The sequence below is a fragment of the Linepithema humile genome, chromosome 2 (assembly GCF_040581485.1).
Source record: "Linepithema humile isolate Giens D197 chromosome 2, Lhum_UNIL_v1.0, whole genome shotgun sequence".
In the NCBI taxonomy this organism is placed as follows: domain Eukaryota; kingdom Metazoa; phylum Arthropoda; class Insecta; order Hymenoptera; family Formicidae; genus Linepithema; species Linepithema humile.
The window spans coordinates 32214204-32235512 of record NC_090129.1 but is presented as its reverse complement, the minus strand read 5'-3'; the positions used below and the strand labels follow the sequence as shown (position 1 = coordinate 32235512).

The following is a 21309-nucleotide window of genomic DNA, read 5'->3' as shown; positions in this document are numbered from 1 at the left end:
CCTATCGAGAGCACAATTTACAGATGATGCACGCGCGCGCGCGTTTGAAGGATGCTGCGCGCGAATGCGAGTTCCCGACTTTTCATCCGTCTTTATATATCCATTTTCACCACGGCGCGACGGGGGAAGAGAGCCACTCTTTATCACGGCGAGAAACGCGACCCCACTCGCGTTTGTACCTTTTATTAAAAGCGAGTATTACGATTTTAAGTGCCGCTCCGCTTTTGATAGCGGCTAATAAGCCAATTTGGCTTTCACAGACTTTTAAGCTACGCTTCGTTATTTCTTCGTTCGTAAGACACGGCGTTGTCGAGATTCGTCGGTGAAATGTTTTAGGTGAATAAGACGTTCCTCTTTTTATCCGGAGTGTCGCTAAATTATACGCGATGTCATTAATTTGTCTCAAAGCGTACCTTTTAATTAAATTTACACACCTTTTAAAATGATACACTGTGTATTTACTTTTCATAAATATTTGATATTTTTTTAACCGTATCTCTGCTTCTCACAAATGATGATAATTTCATGACTTTATTATTATTTTTATAGTCTGTACGCAAATAATATAATTATTAAAATATAGAATGTCAATATTTTGTATCGGATATCGAATTGTTTACTTCGCTCACGTTTCGCCGCCGGCCGTTGTGTTACGGAAGATAACAGATTTTGGCAAGTAGCCGCGAAATTTGGGACCACTCCGAATATACGACGTGTCCACTTTGCATCGATATGTATAACATGACAAATCCGTAACAGTATTGCTTAAGTTCGATCGATGAAAGCCGGTAAGAAAGTCTATTATAATTCGTGGACGGTCGCGACCCGATTGTATTTATACATGTGCAGGTATGGTTGTAGCTTAGTCGGCGCGTACCTGTCCATCCTCGAACAAATTAGTTTCTTTGGTTTGCGTAGTCTAATTCAATGTCGAGACCTCGTGGGAAGTAGCACGGTTTCTTGCTGGAGAAGAGACAATCGGGATTATCTTAGTGCAGTGCTAAGTGAGATAAGGATTACAAGCATCCGAAAATGCGGCACGTTCTCGTAAGCATGTTCATAACTTTTGATTTTTATCTAGAACATACGATTTTATTACATTAACGTTCAACGCATGTAAACAATACAATTTAAATACAAATAATAAATTATATATAACAGAATATTTGTACTATATATAATGATTTTTACTCTAACATTTGAAGCATCAATTTTGACTCTGCAAATATATTCAGATAATAAATTTCATTGATAAAGTAAATATATTTAATTTACCAAAATAATAAATTTTATTGAGTTTATTTTTTATGCATTTTATAATTTAATTAAATTTTATTAACTTTATTCTTTTAATATTCTTTCTTCTAATTCTAATTTAACTTTTTGTCTTAGGTCATTTATGTTCTCATATTGGTGCTTTCGCTGACCCAAGCCGAAAAAAAGGTGAAAGTGCAAGAGCCAGAAGTCACGAAATTAGAAGTGGTGAACCTCGGCGAGGCCGAGATCGGGCCGGATCTCAAGCAGTCCGACGTTCAACGGAAACGAGATTCCGGATTTAGCTATAGCAGACCGAATCGTGTCTCTTCGAGCGGTCGCTTTCGCTTCCAAGTGCATCAATCAAAAGGTCAAATCGCATCCAAAGTTCCTAGTCTGTTAATCAGACCGTTTACGAAATACGGACCGCCGAGTCACTCGACTTCCGGTCCGATCACGCACGGACATGCTGAACAGCAGCGAAGCAAATTGCATCACGTCAATCAACAGCAGTCGATCAGATTCGACTACGGATTGGTCGACCAGGAAGTGCCGAGCCCGATTCGAAACGTGGACTTCGCGGAAGCGAGTTCGATCGCCAGTCAGAACAACGAGCCCTTTGGCATGCACACGGCCAATTATTTACCACCGCAGAATCAAAAGCTGCCGGCTTATTCGTCGACGAATAATTTCACTCCTCAATCGCATCCGCCGAGTTCGTCGGCCGCACAAGTTCAGAGCTCGCAGAGCCAGAACTTCATCTCGCAGCCGCAGAATCAGATCTCTGACGCCGCGCTTTTCCTGTCCGAGAACGCGCAGGCGATTCAACAACTGTACGGCGCGCCCGCGAGCAGTCAGAATTTCGCGCCCGGCAACGAGCAGTTTCACGGCGCCGCCGGTAATCAGATTCAGAGGCCAAACGATCAGTTCGGAAATTTCGAGAGCACCTCGCAGAGCCCGCAGGAGTTCGGAGGCGGCGCGCTGCCCCCGTACGCATCGGGCACGCTCAATCCTCACGAAACTCTGCAACAGATTCAGTCCTTGGAGAAAGATCGGCTGATCGTGCAGCTGCAGCAAGCTCTCGCTCAAGCGCGGACCACGCCGAGCGCCGAAGCGGCGGCGAGGTACGCTCAGAACCAGGCGAGTTTCATTCAGAATCAGGAGCTGCTGGCATCCATCAGCCAACAAGTGAAGCAGCATGTCACGACGCCGCCGCAGAGCGCGGTTTTCGCAACCGGAAGTACCGCTTTCAGCCAGTCCCCTTTCCTGCCGGGCAGCACCACGATAAATCCTTCGGAGCTGCCGTTAAACTACGGCGTGCCGACCACCGTGCAAACACCGACGACGACCGTGACGGGAGCGCCCGTCGTTCAAACCCCGCCATCGTCCAAGGGCGACGGCACCGCTCAAGTAACGCTGCCACAGCCCGCGCCTAATCGGCCAGGATCGCCCGCGATCAGCTCCGCCGTGGGAATCCCCGTTTACGGTGGCTTTGTGCCAACCCTCATCACGGGAAGCAACCTGCTCCCCAGTTACAGCACCAGCATTCTCTCGCCTGGACCAGTTAGACCGGGGCAGTCCGCCGGCGCGTCGCCTACTCACTTCGGGATACCGATTCCCACGGAACCGCCTGCGAAACCGGGATCGGCGATCCCGGCGACGACAATACCGTCGGTCGCTTTCAAGCCCGATCAAGCCGGGGTCGCTTTCGCGCCTGCGTTCACGCCGGTCGCTCTGCCGGTCCAACCGTTACGACCGATTAGCGCGCCGTTGCATCCCCTCGCGACGCCGGTGCATCCGGTCGCACCCGGCAGCGTGACGTCGAGCGTGCAGCACACGTACGACGTGCAGACGGCGTTGATCAATCCCGGCGTCCTTTACAAGCCGGTCAAAGCGGTCCTGCCGGTGTATTACTATCCCAATGTCGCGTACCAGAAGCCCGCGCTCGCCGTCGCCGGCTGGCCGAGCTATCCTTGGAGTTACGCGCCTACGTACGCGCAGACGAAGCCGGCGCAGATATGGAAATGAGAGGCGTTGCTCCCGTTCCTTCGCGAAAACGGATCCGCGAATATCGCGGATCGCGGTATCGAGGCTGACTGCTTACCCGCGCGGAAAAGAGAGAGGAAGAGATTGAAGAAGAAAGTTATAACGGCGGAGAGGAGAGCACTATTTTGTGCGAGTTTGCGTGATTTGGACGTGCTAATGACGTTGCGCCGCGTCGCCTATTAACTTTTTTTCACGATTTCATTTTCTTCTTTTGGCGAGAGAGTTTCGTGCCGGCAAAAAGGGCCACGAATCAATCGTTTCAGCGGCAAGTTTTATTCGTTTTGATTCCCGGAAAAATTTCGCTATCGCCGTGACGAAAATTGAGACTTTTTGTCATCGAAATTTTTAAGTAGAAATATGAAAACGCAAAGAATAATACTTTTTCTTAACGAAGGACTTTGCCGTTTTAATATATAAATGATTAAATTATATAAAAAAAGCAATCAATTTTTTTACTCAAAAATTTTCTTTATTAATGTTTTATACAAACAAGTTATTTGTTTTCTGTTACTAACTTATTTAAATGATATTTTTTTTACTGTAATTGTAATGTCTTAACTCAAATCTCTGTAGGTAATCTTACGTTTATATAAGAATAATTATTAATATATTCTAATAGAATATTTAATTAAAGACTCATTTCAAATTCTCACAGCATAAGTGAAGTATCAGCTGCAATTAACTGGTGAGAAATTCCATGCAACGATAATATTTTCCGTATCATGGTTTCTCTGTTTTGATGAATAATTACTCATTAAAATTCCCTCTGTTGGATGAATAATTGCTCATTAAAATTTGTCCGTAATGTGCATTATTACTTGCACAAATTTAAATAGACGCTATACACATAGTTGGCCTGTCGAACATTGCACTCGCATGCGTATTATAAACTTTAGAAAACGACGGATTACACACATTTTATTCTGCAGCGCTTAGCACAACATGCGTGTTCCGCTATTGAAAGAGTTACTATGACGATGGTTCAATACGTGACTTGTTCCGAGCATTCGCTGTACCATCTGCTATTGCACCGGCTTTGAAATGCCTTCTAGAAAGTGACATCGTGCAAGGTGATAATGAGCGCAGTTGTTTCATTAGAATTGGTCTAACGCCGTGAGAATGACAAGCAAATGTTTCTTAATTGTCGATCACGCGTAAGAGAAATTTCGCCATTCATGCAAATCTGCGAGGATATTATTTCGAAAATAGAGATCCTCGCTGTCTTGATTGCATGTATAATGCTTGTGAATTATTGCGCGCGAAACAGTTTTATCCTCGCATATGTAAATATATACGTTTCTATTTATTTCGCCGGCAAATAAATATATTTTTTTTACTTTGGAAAGCAATTCTTTTTCGATATCCCGTCACCATTAATTCGAATAGAATCATTTGGTTTTAATGTAGAGCGTGTAACTAAAAATATTTCACAAATGCATTCACATTGAAGTAAATGCAGATAGAAATACGTTTGACAAAATATTTTAGCGACGCACAATATTATTATTTTATAACATTTCTTTCTTGTAACAACGGGAAGTATTTTTATAAACTATATAAGTTGTATAGAATCTGAAACATTTATAAATAAGCGAATATAATATATTCGCATATTTATTCTGAATTCAAATGTCCGAAATGTGCACATAATGTCAATCACGCGTATTCCATATTATCACGATGGAAAGTTGAGCCGAGAAAATAGACTGCCGGTCACGCTTCCGGCTTGGGACGGATCTATATACAAAGAGACTCTCACCTGTACAATCGTGACCATATCACTTGTGGTCGCGCACGATCCACCGCCACGCCGCTCGATCCTGACCTCGAAAGTCGTTCGATAATTCTAGCCACGGTCAATGCAGCCGCGTTATCCCGATGATCTTAAGCATACATAATATATCTGTTTGCAGGTGTACATGATTCCCAGGCAATTTCGTAATCTTTAGGTCCGTTTCCTTCTAGGAAAGATACGTCGGGCGCGTGCCATTGATGTTAGTCCGATTTATAAATTGAGATCTAGAGATTGAATTGAGATTCATAATTAAACAAGACTGCGTCGTATGTGTTTAATATATTAGCGATGTTCTTGTTTCTGCAATTTAATTTAAACAGATATCTTTTCCTTGTTGAATTTAATAATTATGTTGACCGACTTTCGACCGAGTCGATTGATCAAGATAATGAAATAAATATGCATTATTTTCTATCATTAAGATGCTGTTTGTGAGTGAAAAAAGGAAATAATTAAATTAAAGATTTTCAAGAGAGAGAGTTAAAAAGATTATCTAAAATTTATTTAAATACGCAGAATATCTACAAGCGATTGCGTTTATTTCGCTTTGATAAGAATATATTTTTATGTGTTGTACGCGAATTGCATTCGCGTGGAGTTTAAAATATTATATTTTCACAGATTGCATATCTTTTATAATATTTCTTATTGCATTTTATTTCTGTTAATACTTACCAGCCGGTTTTATCAGAAGCTACTTTTTAAGCAGCATCATGATACTCTTTCAAAAAACGAAAAACCTGATTTCCCCAAAGATCGTGCGATCGATAAGAACGGAATTCGAATGGTTAAAGCATGACGTTCAGAGGATCACGAAATCTTAAAAGTGTGGTTTGACCTTAAGCCATGCTGACTCGCCACATCAAACCTGTTATCAACTCGCTTTCCGCAAGTGACCCATATTCTGCTGCCCGGTTTCTGTTTTATTCCATCGGTGTACTTTTACCGCTTCATTCCGAATTCGTGCATCTGAATTCCTTCTCAAAGACTCTTTTCAGATCCCGTCTGGAAAACTCTCACACGCTGAATTCCATTTGTCACCAAAACAAATTCCTCTTATTCCAATTCGACGTTTCTGTCTATTTCAACTCGATGATTTTGTTTATCAAGTATCTTCGATAAAATATTTAGTGATTACGTGATATAAAAATGAACAGAGGGAAAGCAATAGAGCTGCAAAGATAATCACGCTAGATCGATAATAAAAATACAGAAGTAAAATATATGAGAAAATTTTAATGCATATTTACGAAGCGAGAGAAGTAACGCGGGAGAAAGTGAGAGAGATCGAGAAAGTGAAAGAAATGACGAATTTGGAAAGGGAAGATAAATGATAAAAGAATAGAGATAAAGACATTATCAGGAAGGACATGTTACAAAAGTACTTGTTGCAATGACGCAACAAAATGTTATGAGAACAAAATGAGGAAGCACGAAAAGCGAGAGCGATTTTGCGTCGATATCGTTTATACGCAACCATACGTGAAGTGTTATCGTCGGCGCCGGAATATTGACGGCGTTGCGATTTTAATTAGCTCTCTTGATGGAACGATCAGTTGACTGGCGCGTCTGACTTGTGTACGCATTACTTTTTAATAATACTCTAGACTATGTGTTTAAATATTTTCTTACGAGACATGAATGATAATATTTGCTGAACACTGATTGTGAGTGTTTTGTTTCAGTGCATGTCTTGTGCAATGGTACACGTGTGTTATCAAGATGTTACCGGCGTGACAGGTATGTTATTCAGAGCACACGAAACGCGATATCTTATGATTATATCTTACGTTTTAAGATTCTGTTATATTGTACACAGATACTATCATAGATGCTATCCATAAATGCTGTATGATTATGTATAAGCAACGCAACTCTCAACGGAGCTATCTACATCGCTTTTATCAGAGGTGTGTTCATAATTAATATTAGTAGTGTTTTATATTTTACATACAAATGTGGATGCTGATGATAAAAACGCATACAACATTTATAATTATTATATTTATTACAGAGCTGGGATTTAATTGCAGTTCCTGTTATTAATTACTATTAAAATTATAGGTTACCATATTTATAACACAGAGTTGATATTTATTATAGCAAGTTTTTCTCTTACTGCTGACGTTTTAAATATGTAAATGTATAACTCTTATGTGTGAAACTGAGCAGCAACTCTCGATCAGCCTATTACAAGCACTATCGAGTGCGTTTCTCATAATCGTAGCTAGAGTCGTCAACCCGACAACGATACTCGTAAGTGAAATTTCACAGGTTTATAAGACGTCGAAGCGATCACTTTAAATCTCATTCTTCTTGCGTGGGACTTAAGATAGTGTTGAACTATTTTGATTTACATATGTTATCTTTTAGAAACTAATATTCGCGTTGATTGGTATTGTTGCGATATTTATTTATTAATTTTTTATATAACCATAGAATTTTTTTCAGATAATGCGTTGTACTATTTGGTAATATTGGTAATATTTTTTCCGCAACTAAATATTGGAAATTTTATATTAATTTTTAATTATACATTTAAAATTTTTATATATTTTACATTGCGACGCTCGATTTAATTTTCGACGCACAAGGTTTACGTGATCTAATTCGTATATAAAAAGTATCATTAAAATTAAATTTCTCTCTTCCTCTCGGAAGTAAATTGCGTCAACAGTTGTCCTAAAATTCTGCGCTCGCTAATCATTCGTCATCTTTTAAATTGAATGACAGGCGCAGGTAATGTTTTCTTCATGTCATGAGTGAAAGTAAAATGATGTCAATTATACGATTTTTTTCCTTCAAGTACTATGATTTAGCGTACTGGGAGGAGTCAAGTGACTGACTATGAATTCCTGATGACTAACCAAGATTACCTTTTTACCGACTCCTCATTCTTATATGCGGAAATACGTTTATCATAAAACAAAGACAAAAACGCGAGAACAGATGTGGCAGCTTTTTCACTCATTCCTATTTCACTTTCAAACATTACTCGTCTTTTAATATGTAGCGAAACTTTATCTTTTTCTGTTTGCGATATCAACGTGTTTATGAGCAAAACAATCAACATATTTCTTTTATAATACATTCTATACAATGTGTAACAATTTATGACTGATAAGCGAAGCTAACAAATATTTAGCGCATTGAGATATTTATTTTATATATAATATATATTCTTTCAGTCAGTATTAAAAATCTAGGTCGCAAGAAAGAAATATTTCTTATATATTACAAAGAAATTAAGAACAATTTAAAATACTGTTAAATTTTATAAAATACTGTTTTTTTCTTTATTTAAAGAATATGTTCCGTACTTTATTAATTTTTGCGATCGACGGTGAAACTAATAAATCTATTTTACTCTTCTAGCTGCATCACTTAGACTCGCTTGGTTTTTGCATTTTGCGGTGCAACATAACCAAATGTCAACGAGTTGAGGTTTAAAATTTGATAGGAAAAAACGATTTGCTAGAAGTAAGCAGAGTAAGCAAAGCTGCTCTTTACGCGCGACGGTTTAACCGCGCCTTTTTCTCAGCATAAGGTGAAAAGAAATTTGCAAAAGAAATTTGTGAGCGCTCCAGAAAGAGGCTTTCAGTAGATTCCAATGCATACGAGAAGCATTTCTTACCGGACAATAAATATCTTGCATTCACCCGAAAACATTTCATCTTTTTCTCATGAACATTATTAGTGCAAAAATAATCGCGACAATTCATACATGCCGGCACAAACAAATTGTCTCAATGATGTTCAATATGTTAGAACCGCAGCATTTTTTAAATCCAAAATCATAAAACAAACTTTTTTTTCGTATAAACAATCGTTTTTAAAGTTATTTACAGACTAAAGCTTTTATAAATCCTCATTGATAAAGTCAGAAGTATTCAGCTCTTTTCTTCATCTGAAAGTATGACAAGTATTTAAATTCCAAAATAAGATAAAAATTGCATTACCGCGGTTTTAATGATGATTATTGCGGTTTGACTCGCAATATGCACTTTCCTCGTTGAAGTCTGACACCTTTCTTGCGGGTCCAATTCGAGAGTAAGGAATGCAAAATAAACTAGTTCTGTCGCGGATCGAGAAACAATTGTATTTTCTCCCGACGCGTGACGGGACTGCGTACTGTGTCTGCAATGTGATTAATTGCGCCGAGCAATAAAATAACACGAAAAAAGCGGAATGGCGCGACTTTTATCGCGTTGAGAAATTAAATCGTTGGCTCGGCGCTCTCGCGTGGCAATTAAAAACGACTTAGCGCATCCTATCACGCTGGTCTCCTAAGATTTTCCTCAGCTCGAAAGAGTATCGCGCGATATCGCTCATAAAGATATCTTTCCGTGGGAAAACGGACCAGCCATTAATGGAAAATATCTCGGACAAAATGTGCGGAAGGTGGAACGACCTTCCGCGTGCGCTTTCTCAAAGCACCTTTGGCAAACAATGGCGAGACAAAGCGAGGACGAAATTTCGATCTGCCGCGAGAAAGAGAAAAGTGATAAATCTTTTCGACGGACCTCTTGTTCACGTGTCCGGCATTGTTCGCCGGTCTTCACGTTGCAAGTTTCGGGTGATCTGTCTTATTTTTTTTTTTCTCTCTCTCTCTCTCTCCGTTTTTCTCTCTTAAAAAGGTTGTTGACTTCCTCGGAAGAGGATGTTGTCGTTTCGATGAAAAAAATTGCGATGCCGATAGGAATCGCACGGTCCGCTTTTACCGCAGGTGAGACCTGATTTGCAAAACACGTGTGAGTATCCCCGGCGTTATACTGGACTACGATCTCGGCGCTGACGGTGCGACGTTGCGCCCGATACATCAGCGCGGGGAGACTACCTTCACCTAGACCTTTCTTTTGCCATGCAAGAGGGGATCCATGTATAAAGACTTTCTTCTTGGTAGCAATGGCATCAGAGACCACAATATCAACCACACGACTGACATCCGGCGACAAGGAATAGTTACTAAAAGGCAATTCTGGCAAGCATGCGATCCATTGTGAGTACATTATGTTTTAGTTTTACTTTTTAGTTATATATATGTGTGTGTGTGTGTTAATTGCTCACGCTTTTGTAGTATCAGTTATATTATGTTTGATTTATGCTTTATACGTTTTAAGCAAGTATTTTTTACGCCATTTTTTAAGCAGAAGTTTAGACAGACTTTAAAAGACTTTTATTTCATATTAAATCTTCAAACTTTCAATGAAACTAAATTTAATAATTAATAAATAAAATAATGGTTTATAAAAATATTATTTTTGTAAGTTTTCATGAAATTTCTATTAACGCATTAACTATTATTATCAATAACGCATATTATTATAACTAATAACACTATTATAATTGAAGTTTATCTGCTTTGATGTCAATTATACGTTAGATCTATTTTAACTATAATATTATTGATATTATCTGGAATCTGATTTTAATTAACTGATTGTAATTGCCCGTGACTGATGTGACACGCAATATTTACATATTTTATGTTAAATTTATTATATTATATAATGCGTTACATCACACGCTTATATTAATTACGATTCATCTGCTTTAAATTACAATTGAATAAACTGCCGCGAATACTAGTCCAACGATGACAGCGCTAATTATCAATACATCAGATCTCGCGACACGTTAATAAGTGAATATCGGCTTGTGACACGATTCGTGCAAGTTTACTCAAACTAACGCCGATATCTTCATTTATTCGGCTGACAGACTCAACTACCTCCACGACGGTGCAAATTAACAACGTCCCGCGCTCAATTAATCCAACTATTCATAGCATAGTTAAGCAATCTAATTATAACTCAGGTAACCGACTAACAGCTTTGCGTATTCCACTTTCACGCAAGCCGGTTAAGCCCAAGAAAGTGGGCCACCCTAGAAAGTGATGTGCAGCGCACGAGTGGTGTGCGGCGACGCTAATCTTCCGTTCGCGTAGGTGTTACTGGGGCTGCTGGCGGCGCTCGTCTGCGACGCATGCTGCAGGGATCAGCGCGGCGACAGCCCGCCGCGTCTGTTTCGGCTGGGTCCGCCGAAGGACAAGCGCGGCCTGGGCGACCATCCGGCGACTTTCCATCCGTCGCACGGACCCATCTCCTACGCGGCGCCCGTTCATCCGGGTCTGAGTTCCGGTTACGGCCTCGGGGGCTCGTCCGGCGGCTTTCCGCTGGGGCTTCACGGCTTAGGCGGCTCAGTCGGTCACGGAATCGGATACTCCTTGACTCCGTCCGCCCACCTCGCGTCCGGATACATCTCACCGGGACAGAGCCACGGCTCGCTGGGTCTTCAGGGTCTTTCGCTGGGCGGACACGCGGCTCAGAGCACGTACTCCGTGCCAAGCGTGGCGAGCCTCGCCGGCGGAAACAATGGATTCTTCATTCCCTCGAAAACCGGCCCCGTCACCTTCGGACTGCACGGCGGCGGCGGCGGCGGCGCCGCGAGCACCTCGCACGGACTCTCGGCGTACAGCAACGGAGGAGCATCGAGCATTAGTCTTCCGGTGATGCTGACGTCGTCGCACGGTCTGCTGGGCTCCTCCGGATCGAGTTACAGTCTTCCCGTTCACTCCGCGTCTTCCGGTTCTTCGTATCCCGTGACGGGCGGCCTGGTCATCGGCAGCGGCTCGCACGGATCTTCGAGTTACAGCCTTCCGGTTTCCGGATCGACGCACGGCATCTCCGCTCTCAGCGGCTCGTCAGGATCTCACGGGGCGTCGTCTGCGTACGCTCTCCCCATCGCATCCGGATCTCACGGGATCTCCGCGCTGTCTTCCGGTTCCGGATCGCCCAATTACGCCGCGTCCGGTTCCTCCGGCAGCCACGGCGGACTCTCGAGCGCGTCGTCCGACAGTTCCAGTTACGAGGTGCCGATCTCTTCGGGATCCTACTCAAGCTCTGGATCGTCCGGCTCCAACTCGTACGCCAACTACCTGTCGCCCCAGGACAGCAGCTCCAGCTATTCGTCCGGCGGCAGCACAAGGTACAGCAGTCCTGCCGTGTCGTACGCAACGTCGAGTTCCAACTACGTGGACGGCTCCAGTTCCGGCTATTCCGGCACGGCTTCCAGCTATTCCGCCCCTAGCTCGAGCCACTCGAATCCCAGTTCCAGCTATTCCAGTCCCATCGTGTCTTACGCCGGAACTTCCGGTTACACACCCAAGTACTTGAGTCCTTCCGGCTCGTACGGGACGCCCTCGGAATCGCAGGGATCTTATTCCAGCGTGAGTCCGCGGTATCTCAGATACGTCCTGCCGAAAGCGTATGATAACGAAGATTCCGAAAGCGTCAAGTACGACACGATCTCATACTCGAGTCCCGACGGCAAATATTCAATCGTTTAATTTATATTTTGAAATAGATCTTTTTGCATTTTCCATACTTTAACGTTATTCGCGCGTTATTAACAATAACAGCGTGCAATTATGGAATCCGCGTTTGGATTTCAGGATGAGTTTGTCGTAATTTGAGATTGCTGAATGATTATTTCTATGCTGACTCGATCTTGCCATGAAAACTTATAGTGGCTATTTCTGATCTATGATATATTTGAAGGCCGAAGAGCCACGCGTAACAATAACGCTCCAGAGGGTCCTCTGAATATATATACATATATGCTTAAATATTTTTAAACCATTTATAGAAAAATGTTCATGTTGTAATCGTATATTTAATGCAAATTGTTATCTATTTATATCACTGATAGAATTTAAATATACTCCTTCCTGTTGTATGCTTTTTGTATTACTGATAATTGTGTGATTTTGTTGTCTAGTTTTATATCTTTTTTTTTTTTTTCAATAAAAAAGATTGACATACTCACCAGAAAACCCACTTTAAATCTTATGACAGTGACATGTGCGAGCACGTGTCAGCGAGGATGACCGATTAATTTAGACCGCTCGTAAATCACAACCAGCACAAATATAGATTTCTTTTTGGAGAATACTATTGTTAAGTTGCGCGTATTGCATATTGCATGTGGCGTGATAAGACGCTTCGTTCTAATTTTTTGTCTCTCAATAAAGAACGAACACGCACCGAAGTGATGGAAGAAATTGGAAAAGTGAAAGTACATTCGCGGAATCGGCGAACGGGATGGCATTTATTTTAATCATCGCAATTAAAGATTATAATTGAATACACATATGGGGCGCCGGTTTACTTTCGTGTCCGCGAGTTCACTCGCAATTGACTCGACACGCGTGGGATCGAGAGATATCTGACTGGTTTCTGACACGAAACGTTCCGTTGTTTGTCAGGATAATTGACGTATCTAGCGACAGTTCTGCTTCTTCTGCTTTTACGTGCAGCGCTACCGTGAAAGTTATTGGCCGCGCGCGCGTATAACGGTGCAAGAGACATTGTAATAAAAGCAAGTTCGCCCAAAAAAAACAAAACGGGATCACTTTTACTGCAAGGTCGAGACAAGTTGGAATGAATAGGTATCTTTCTAAAATCTTTATTTTATTCGAGAAAGTGCCACCGATCAGCAAAGACGTCGACTGTCGGCTGGATAAATTTAATATGATTCACGTAGAAATTAACAATTTTTTTTCACCTTTTTTCTTTTGATATTATATATAACAGTGCAAATAATTTTATCGTAAAGTACAACAATACAATATTACAATACGATATGTATGTGAAATATAACAATATTTTATTCATTTATTTTTATTACAATTATCGCTGAACTTGAAAATGCTTATCTAATTGATATAATTATTTGTAAACTTCTCAAAAAAGTATTTTAAATTATTATTATTATTATATTATTTTTTAAATGAAAGATTTTGTAGGAAAAATTTCAAGTATTTTAACTTTTTGCAATTTCTCTTGTTATATGAATATTATTGTATTCTCTTTATAAATTTTGTAAAAAATTACATTAACATATCTTAATTAAAATTACTTATCAAGATAACGCTGTCGCCTACGAATAAAAGGCTCGATATCCATCAATCAGTAATTTATACGACAGGAACTCAGCCGCTTTCGTTAATCAAGTTTTCGACACGGCCACGGAGATGCGCAGCCGCCCACGCAAGAAAGCGATCGTAGTAACGCCGCCGATCGCGCGTTATTCCTCGTGCGCATCTGACCTAGTTTCCGCGTTCTACACCTGAACACGCACGCACTCACGCACGCAAGGCGCGACGAAACGACGCGAGAGAGCCGTGCACGCACGGGCCGACACGCAGTCCCGTCCGGCCGTCTGGGTTTGGATGTGCAATCCGATCGATATCCCTCGATCGCCGATAACCAACCGGTATATATGCATTTCGCATGTAGAAACGCACGTTTCACTATTTTCCGACTGGTTCTGGCGAGCGACATGCTCGTGCTTCACTCTCACACCTGGCGAGAGCGGGAAAAGTCCGCTCTTACTCTTCGTTGAGATGGCACCCCGGGCGAATCCAGTCGTGCATTCTTTCGTCCCGTGGAGTATTCCACGTGGTTCGGCGATCGGGAGATTCACTTTCGTACCGCATCGACCCGTGACGCGACTCCTTTTTTCGAAGCAAAGTGATTGCTGACTCTGCTGAAATGAATTGGTCCGCGGAATTTGCGGAGAGAAACATAAGTACCGTGTGACAGAGAAATTAGAAGAGAAGTATTCTATTATGTTAAATATTTTCTCGTTCTAATATTATTTTTTTAATTAGATCTTGTTTGAGAAAGAAATTTTACAGAAATGCGCATTTTTAATAAATGTATATAATCTTATATATTATATGTTTTTACATTCTTATACTGATGTTATTATAATTTAAGATAAACTACATGTTATTTCGAAATGTGTATCCTGTTACATCACAAATGATACATTACGGGCGATGGATACCAGCAAGTATAAGCGCATTGCTTTCCCACGATACTTTTTCTTCCGACGAAAGAGAAACCGATAACGATATGGCAATCTGAGAAAACTTTTTTTCCGCATACCGCCGCGATGCAATCACCCTGAATCCGATCGATCATGTTGTTATCAGAGGTGTGGTCTGCGCAGTAGGGATTCGCAGTGGGAGATTCGTGTGCACGAGTGAAAGTAAAGCGAGAAACATTTCCGAAGATACGCGAAAGGCGTTACTCGGACGAGATTGGAAAGGTCCTTCGAGGATGCCGGTGAGCGCTCCACTTCCTGGATCGTTCGATCCTACGCGACTATCGCCATTCTCCGGTCAGCCACCTTTCCGAACTTTTACTAAATTACACGTCGCCAAATATTCATAGAATTCAGCAATTGCGTGCCAGAGAAGAAGATTCTTTGGTAATTATGATCCTAATTATTGTTCCCTTGCGCGATTCCAACAATTAGATTTTCTTCGAACCTTGCACGCTTCCTCATAACATCCGGCAGACACGTGACCGTCTAATGCATACCGTCGCTGGGTGACGGTGAATCAAAATCCATCGCCGTTCGCCGTTTGACGGTCGATCTAGCGGCATTCTACAATATATCTTTTCACTGCGCCACTGCGGGCGGGCACTATCACTTCCAGACCTACATATAAGAGCAGAGAAATGTTAAACTAGTTTCCGCAATTTTTCTGGCGATCGGGTATAAAGGAGAAATTCAATGTCGGCCGGTGTGTCATTAAAAGCGGAACCGTCGCGTCGGTCTGATCTGCGAAATTGCTGGCGAACGCGGTGTCGGATGAGATAGCGATTGAATATAATATCGAAGAAAGCATAGTCTCGTGGCCACTCGACGGCGATAAGTGAATTGTGGCAGACATGGAGCGACTGGTTGGTACAAATTTATTAATTAATGAAAAAATTTTCTTTTTTTATTGCAGCCCGCAGCGCTAATTAAACTTGGCATCTGCTGCTTTTTACGGCCTAATTAGCACGCGGAGTATTTTAAAAGAGACTTTGTCATATTTATAACAGTTTTAACAGCTCGCAAAATTTTTATTTCAGTTTTATTTCTGCGTGAAAGTTTTTATCTCACTTAAACGTGTATGTGCTAATGTGTTTTGACCTAAAGCATAAATTGAATACGTGATAAACGACAAGATACGTGACAAGATGTTTCTAATAATTTTTTTTAATTGGAAAAAAGATCTGCATACAAATATAGCGTTACTAATTCAAGCAAATTTTTGCAAATTGACCGTATTAGAGCGTGAATAGTAATTTTTGGTTTTCTGCAAGAAACAATTGGTATAAAAATAAATATAAAAATGATGAATCTGCTTTTCAATTAACATACTTGTGATATTACGAATAATTTTTTATTGCGAATATAAAATGCAAATATTGAATTGTAGATATTGCTCTGCTTGCTGCTGTCACCGGTAATTCTCGCGCAGCCACGTGAAAGCAAGGACCCTAACGACGAGCCGTTTCTACCGATCTTTCCCGACTACCCTTACACCCCCAAGGTAATCAAACGAGGCGCCGAACGAGAATTGACGACGCAATTAACGCCGGAGTTGTACGCGCCGAAGGTCGACGCCAAGAATTCCTACAGTTCCAGCTACAATACCAACTATCAAAGAGATCCTTATTACAATCCCGATCCGAGAAACAGCTCGCCCGCGCCCGCTTATCCGTCGTATTACAACGGCGACGCGTACGCCTACGTTCATTCGCCGTACGCCGTCTACAACTCGTATCCCACCCCGTACGCAGTGAACCCGGCGTCGTATCCGGTGTCGTATCCGAATTACTACTACCAGCAGCCCTATTACTCTCATTATTACAATCACGCGCTGTTCCCGCCGCCGCTGCCGCCGCCGCCGCCGCCGCCCCCGCATCAGGAGACGTCGCAAGACTCCGCGGAGGACGACAGGCACGGCAAACAGAGCAAGAAGCTGAAGGACGACGAAACGAGTCAGAACGTGCCGTCGACGAGCCAGTACGTAGACGGTGGAAACTACATATCCGGCGGCGGCGGCGGCGGCTCGAGGGATCTCGACGTGCAGTCCAGCACGTACAAGCTGGCAAGCCCGTATAATCAACTCGAGGGCAACGTCCAAGTGAGGAATCTGCCGATACCGCTTCCGAAGGCGACGTACAGGCTGATCAATGTAGCGGGACAACCGGTCAATCCAAATTATCCGCTGCCCACGACGTACATCAAGATTCAGCAGATGGAGCAGCAGGTGAGTCAAGCGTTAGCCAGGCTGTTGGCGCAGCAGCAAGCAGGCCAGTCCTACGGGAACCACAGGGAACACGCTTTGAACGCCGACGCCAACGGCGGATTGTACGCAAACGTTTACAATCTGAATGCGGCGCCGTACGTGACTCTTCCAACCGTGAAAACCAAGCCCGCCGTCGCCTTCGTGATAAACGCCGACGGCACCGCCAAAGTCAATGGCGGCCAGGCGAGTTCGCAGGACTCGTCGGCGCAGAGGAACAAGGGTACAAAATCGAGCGTCCTCTACGTGCGGAAACCGGCGACCCTGGAGAGCTCGCAAACGGCGAGTCCTAAGCAGCGCGCGAGTGACAGCCGATCGGCGGATCAAACGGACGAATACGACGGCTACGGCGCGTCGCAGAGTTACGCCGACGACAAGCAGAAGTCAAATTATTATCAATCGGGCTCCTCTTATCAGAGCAAGGATTTGGCTGTCACGCCTCGGACACCCCAACCGTACAGTTATCAGTATTCTGCTTATGCGTCGGATGAGACGCAGCAGCCGCAGTCGCAAGGAGATAAAATTACTACGGATAGCAATTTTGGAGCTAAACAATATAACAAGGGCTGATTTATTAATACGCAATAGTAAACGTAGCGATAGGACGAAAGAAAACGATGCTATTATGTATAAGATGTAAAGTACTGTTACTCTTGTTTCTTTTTTGTTGTATTTTTGTTGAACTGACGCGGTTTATTTTATTCCTAGCTACATAATTCTTACGTAATCATTGTATGTATCTTGAATATCAAGCAGTTTTTATCAATATTATATATTTATTAATACGCAAATTACTAATGAAAATTCTGTGTAGACATTAATTTTTGAGAGTTTTACATAATTTATAATATTTATATTCTAAAAGTTTGAATTAAAATCTATTATTTATAAGACTGTAATAAATTTAAAATTTCTCACTGTTATATTCTATGATTTATAATATTATATAATGTAATATAAATTGCTTATAATTTGAACCCTCAAGAACCTATCAATATCTTAATATAGATCCGCTCTTCCAATTTAACATTTAAGAATTATAAGATAAGCTAGATTAGATTTATATAATGAAGCTTATAAGATAAGCTAAATGGGATTTGCTCATACTTTAAATTAAAAGAAACGCATTCACACTTCATATACTTTCACCGTCTCGCTAAATCAAACTCGCTTCTTGAAATTAAATGCATTCATCTAATATTATTGATAGGTGCGAATCGACAAATTAGAACTTGACAGCCCGACGTTTCAAGTGATTTACTTTCGCGTTAACCGCTAAATGAAAGGCGATGCTCACACAGGTGTACAGATTGCCATTTAGTGCGTTTATACTTATATCACCGCTTTGCTCCGCGGCTTGATACTTTCTTTTATGCGAGCGGCGAGAATGTCGCTTTTATGCTACCGTGAAAACGCGGGAGATGCTAATCTCGAAACTTTTGAGACGCGAAGAGAGGAGAGAGAGAGAGAGAGAGAGAGAGCACAAAAAGCATGTTTCCTTTTCAGTGATGTTAGTGTCTCAGCATGCATGACAAATTGTTTTCGGAGTCAGAAAGTCGCGATGTCGCATTAGGCCCGATGCTGACTGATCTTGATACAAACCGACGGCGCAATCCATTTGTGTGTCTCGCGCGACCCACATGCGAAACGTCGAATTTTTAAATACCAGTTTTGTAGTCGCTAATAATAAACGATCCTTTATGTTTCCTTAGACGTGTGCACTCCTTTCTCTTCGGCGCAAGTATTGCAGACCGGTTTCCCTTTTGTGTCTGTTTTCGTACTTTACTTTCATTCGATGAGCGACGGGTTCCTGTTTTTTTTTCCTGCCATGCTCCTCGACGTAATTACACGCGTGTCATCATAAGCCACGATGTGCATGAAAATCTAGTGTGTTAAGATGCGGAAATTTGTACGCACGAGGCAGATTCCAAAAATTAACCGTATTATTAACGCGGTACGCGCTTTATGCGTCAGATAATTAACGCGTACGCGACGATGCTCTTTTTATTTCCTACCTTTGCGCCTACAATGCTTAACAAACTTTACAAACAAATTCTAAAACTATGATTAACTTATTTTATCGAGCATTTAAATATATTGAAATCAATGTCACAACATTGTGCGCCTAAAATTATATAAGAAACGTTGTCTTCTCACGTTGCAGATGTTTGACAATAGATTGGAAAGTGAACGTTTAGAGTGAAACCAATGTAAATTACAGACTAGCCACAATAAGATGTACAATGTGACAACTTTATCTCGAAATTCCACGAAATCATCGGACTAATTAATCCTGCATTCTTTAATTAATTCCACCGGGGTCTTTCCGCACGCCGCCGCTAGGTCTTCTTTCTCTTTTCCTATTTCATGTACAGCTTTTTAATACGGCGCTAATTGACCGTTTGGAATCTTAATTCTTCTTTGTATGGTATTTTAAACGCGAACGTGGAATCGCGCGAGTCATGATAGCTACACCGGAGAGCGGAAGAGATCCGGAGCGTGGCAACGTCCGGTTGATCGTTTGGGTGAGGCGCGCCGGCCGTGATGGAAAGGGGGAAGTGAGGTCTCGCGATCAGTTTACTCAAATCAGATACGGCGTCGAAAGGCAGCGAATAAGATTAGAAATGTTCATAAAGTTTCATACAATTGCGGTCATAAATATTTGCTCATTTTTCGCATTTCTGAAAAATAAGGTAATAAAGATTTGTCAAATGTACTTTTATTTTAAAGTAAAAGCGCGCAAATAAATGCAGTCGATGATTTATCCTGAAATTATACAGCAATTATTTAAATTTCGAAAAAAAATGGAAAATTAACGAAAATAAAGTATTCTTTTTTGCATAACTTTCTAATATATTTTTACTCATTCCACGCGCTTAAAATCATAAATTTGATTTGAATTTCTATTTTATCTTTGGTAATTCAGGAGATTATGTGAAAAGATTAAATATACATAACAGAATTGTAAATTAAGCCGAGTGCCATGAATTTTGAACGGCGATGCTGGCGCGAATATACATCGCGGCAGGTCAGTGAGAGCTTCATGGCGCGCCGTTTTACTTTATTTTCCGCATTCCCTGCTCGCGCGCGTGAGTATGCCGATGATTTAAAATAAAATCGGATGGACCAAGCCCGTTACTTTCTCGCGGCGACTCGATCTCGATCGGTAACATATACGGTGACCCGAAAGCTCGTGGCGCGTTAATTTCTCGCCAAGAGTGCGTGCAAATTCCGGGCAACGAGGCTGCAACTTTTGGCAGCGATCATAGAAAGTCCTGTGCACGCGCGTGCACATGGACATTCGTTATTGTAACTGTAGCATTATTTTCTCTTTATGTTTATGAGCCGTCATGCGTTGCGTTGGCCGCTAAGCGCTAACGTTTTGATGCTGGAAAACGTTACGTGTTGAAAAAAAAATGTTGTAATACTAAAATTAATTTATGTAGAAAATGCGCGAGAAATTGTTCTCTATTTGGCATTATTCTTCAATTATACGCCATTTGCTCTGCTGTTTCAAATCTAGCGAATACGCGATATAATGTTCGTTCTTATCGCATTTTTTTTTTTTTTAATGTTTTGATTTATGTAGCGTTTTCTCTTTAAAAAATTGATTATATAATTCCAAAACGAGTGTTTAAGTATCAGGATTTTGTGTGTAAAACAACGTTAACGGATATCTTGCAGATATCTCAGAATTATAAATGATAATAAATTAAAAAAATTTATTATTTCATATATCAAAAGAAAGTTTTAAACCTCTCGCTTTCTAAAAATCTTGAGCGCGATCAAAAGATTATTACAATTAAATAAATTAATTAGTCGCAATATTCCCAAGACGCTGCAAGAAAATTACAGGACATAAGAATATGGAGGAATATATGTTCTATTAAGAATAGCGTTTCATAATATCTTCTCCATTTTTCTACTTGCATTTTATGAGAAAGATTTGCATGCAAATGACAAGCGGTGTTTACGAATTATGATCGCATAATCGATTGAATATGAAAGCGACCCGGCTCAAATCGGCCGTAATAAATTAAGGACGAATGTGCGATTGTAG

At 41.4% G+C, this 21309-nt stretch overlaps 3 protein-coding genes across 3 annotated transcripts; all 3 read left to right on the top strand.

Moving 5' to 3' along the window:
• Positions 1 to 697: 697 nt before the first annotated feature.
• Positions 698 to 4925, top strand: LOC105674785 (uncharacterized). The gene is made up of 2 exons (XM_012371346.2): positions 698 to 1047; positions 1393 to 4925. The coding sequence occupies exons 1-2, from the start codon at positions 1033 to 1035 to the stop codon at positions 3280 to 3282; spliced, it is 1905 nt and encodes a 634-aa protein (XP_012226769.2). The 5' UTR covers positions 698 to 1032; the 3' UTR covers positions 3283 to 4925.
• A 5058-nt stretch (positions 4926 to 9983) lies between these two features.
• On the top strand, positions 9984 to 13493 carry LOC136996938 (probable ATP-dependent RNA helicase ddx17). Its single transcript, XM_067349487.1, has 2 exons — positions 9984 to 10094; positions 11043 to 13493. The coding sequence occupies exons 1-2, from the start codon at positions 10083 to 10085 to the stop codon at positions 12441 to 12443; spliced, it is 1413 nt and encodes a 470-aa protein (XP_067205588.1). The 5' UTR covers positions 9984 to 10082; the 3' UTR covers positions 12444 to 13493.
• Positions 13494 to 14554: 1061 nt separating this feature from the next.
• LOC105674786 (uncharacterized) lies at positions 14555 to 18616 on the top strand. The gene is made up of 2 exons (XM_012371347.2): positions 14555 to 15852; positions 16377 to 18616. The coding sequence occupies exons 1-2, from the start codon at positions 15841 to 15843 to the stop codon at positions 17817 to 17819; spliced, it is 1455 nt and encodes a 484-aa protein (XP_012226770.2). The 5' UTR covers positions 14555 to 15840; the 3' UTR covers positions 17820 to 18616.
• Positions 18617 to 21309: the final 2693 nt, after the last annotated feature.